Here is a 2711-nt window from a genome sequence, read left to right on the forward strand (position 1 = left end):
TTGGGCGGCGGGCAGAGCTGGCGGCTGGCTGGCGGGTGGCGTCGGATGGTGGTGGTGGTAGGAGGGAAGGAGAGACGGGTGTGCGGCGGATGGATTTTGCAAAGGGCCGGGTGGCAAAGGGCCGGGTGGCAAAGGGCCGGGTGGCAAAGGGGCCAGCGCGCGTGCACATGCCTGGCCTCCTGTGCTGACGTAAGCAGGAAGGGCCTTTTTCTCGGCCGTACGAGGCCTGCGGCAAAAAATAGCGCAAAAGGCCTCCGATTCCCGGCCGTAGGGGTCATGCAGCCAAAAATAGTCCGGCCGTAGGGGTCCTTTGGACTTTTCCGGCCGCAGGAGTCCTCCGAATTCCAGCCGAAGGACCCTGGCGGCCCAAAAGGCCGAAGGACACTCCCGAATCCCGAGTTTAGGGCCAAAGGACCCCTATGGCCCAAATTGTAGGTGCCTTTGATGCTAGCTATGAGGCAAAGCAGAAGCCGAGCAGAAAAGCAGCTCAATCATCGGAATCTTCGGAGGCCGGCCTCCGAAGATTCCGATGATTGACGGCCATTGACTGTGCGGAAGCGTCGGGCGGCAGGCAGGCAGGTAGGCAGGTAGGCAGGCAGGCAGGCAGGCTACAATTTTGGATCGTAGCTAGATCGTAGGTAGGCTGCACACCCGAAAAAATCGTACACAGGCATCGATGCCTGATTTGAGATCGTAGGCAGGCTGCGTATCGGAAAAATTGTAGACAGGGGTCGATGCCCAATTTCAGATCATAGCCTGCCTATGATCAAAATTGGGCCCTACCCTGCTGCTAGCTATGCCTGACGCAACTGATTGCTGCCTGGCTACGATGCAAAAAATCGTAGATAGACAGGTCTAGCTACAATCTGAAAATTGTAGCCTGTGTACGACCCAAAAATCCACACGGCCTGTCCAGATCCATAAATTGTTTGTGTAGAAGGATACCCTGCGATCTGAAAATTGTATGCTGGCTACACCTAGCTACGATCTGCCAGATTGTAGGTTGACTCTGCTGCTAGCTATGACTGGCTGGCTTGGGTGGCTGGCTGGCTGGCAGCTTGCTGGGCTGGGCAAGGGCTGCGCTGGACTGGCGGCTGGCTGGCAGGTGGGGCTGGCAGATGATGGTGGCAGGAGGGCAGGAGATGGGTGGACGGGCAGGTGGATGAAATTGGCAAAGGGCCGGAAGGCCAGCGCACGCATCAGCAGGCCCCTGAGCTGATGTAAGCAAAAAAGTGGCCGTCTTTGGCAGCAGAGGGCCGTAGGGGGCCCTACGGCCGGAAATCGGCAGGCATCCCCCTATGGCAGGAAACTGGCGCAGGATGCCTGCCAATTTCCGGCCTGACCCTCAAGCCTGCCAGCCAGCTCGCCCACCCGCCTGCCCAAGCCAGCCAGCCAGCGAGCTTGACTGCTTGCTGCAGGGCAGAAGCAGAGGAGCAAGCTGTCAATCATCGGAATGATTGGAGAGCAGCTTTCCAATGATACCGATGATTGACAGAGGCAGCAAAGCAGGCGGTATACCCGGCCAAAAAAGTTTGCATTTCAGATTGTAGCTAAGCTGTGCGTCAAAAAATTGTGCACAGGGCTTGTACGCAACTTCAGATTGTAGCTAGCCTGCGCATGGGGAAAATTGTATGCAAGGATCAATTCCTGATTTCAGATTGTAGCCTGCCTACAACCTAAATCTGGCCCAACCCTGCTGCTAGCTATGATCGGGAAAATCAAAAACAGGAATGAATCCCTAATTTGAGATCGTAGCTTGGCCGTGCATTGAGAAAGTTGTATATAGGGCTCGATCCCGATTTTAGATTGTAGCCTGCATGTGACCTAATTTGGGCCTGACCCTGCTGCACAACATGATTGTCAAAATTGGAGCTTGGGTTGTCTAGTGGAATCTAGCACAGCAAGAGCAATGATGGAACCGCCAAGTTAGCAAAAGTCGAAGTGCGACGGTGCGGCCATTCGGGCGAGAGTAAGCCAGAGCCCGGGACCCGGGAGAGCCAGACCGGGACGCGTGACAAATGTTGAGTGCGGGGCACTCACGCGCGAAGACGCGGGGAAGAGCGGCCCCGGCTTCCGAGGATTGCCGGTAGCCGACAAGTCAACTAGGTCGCGAGCTGCCTACGGGGATGCAAGTCTGTTCCGCACCACCACACCACATTTCTCGGCCTCCGCCTCTATCCCGCACCACCCACTTCCCCTATTAGCACGCGCAGCAAGATGTCGGTCGTGAAGCGCAACCTGGTCCAGCTCTACTACGACACTGTCTCGCCGTGGTCTTTTATCGGGTACGAGATCATCAAGCGGTACCAAAAGAGATGGGACTGCGATCTGGTGAGTCGAGGATCTCCCGCTCGAGAGCCGGCTCAACTGTCGCTGATGGCTCAAATGCTCTGCATCTCTCGCTGACCGGACGTCGACAGGAGCTTGTCCCTGTCAATCTGGGCTATGTCATGGGCGTGGGTAACCCCGGATGAGCTCTCATATCGACTGCAGCGCGGCGAGCAACGCGACGAGCTAAGGTCCCTCTCGTTTCCCTTCTGTGCCACAGTACAGCGGTAACCGTCCTCCAATCAGCGTGCCAAACAAGGGCAAATACATGTGGGACGAGATCGAGCGGGCGCAGAAGTTCTTTGGCCGTGAGTCGTCGCCTTTCCCCAGCGCCGAGCCGTGGCTGGCCCACTGGCCTAACCTCGCCACCGAGGCCCCCCCCC

The 2711-nt window shown here is 57.2% G+C and overlaps 1 protein-coding gene across 1 annotated transcript in view; it reads left to right on the forward strand.

Annotated features, from left to right (window-relative positions):
- Positions 1 to 2217: 2217 nt before the first annotated feature.
- PFL1_04845 (uncharacterized protein) overlaps positions 2218 to 2711 on the forward strand; it is a gene marked incomplete at both ends in the record, with an annotated part of 2073 nt that continues 1579 nt past the window's right edge. The window contains 3 exons of the mRNA XM_007882373.1: positions 2218 to 2331; positions 2421 to 2456; positions 2549 to 2636. Of these exons, the coding sequence (XP_007880564.1) occupies positions 2218 to 2331; positions 2421 to 2456; positions 2549 to 2636 (238 nt within the window). The remainder of the gene's footprint in view (positions 2332 to 2420; positions 2457 to 2548; positions 2637 to 2711) is intronic.

Source organism: Pseudozyma flocculosa, assembly GCF_000417875.1.
Source record: "Pseudozyma flocculosa PF-1 unplaced genomic scaffold scaffold00016, whole genome shotgun sequence".
In the NCBI taxonomy this organism is placed as follows: Eukaryota; Fungi; Basidiomycota; class Ustilaginomycetes; order Ustilaginales; family Ustilaginaceae; genus Pseudozyma; species Pseudozyma flocculosa.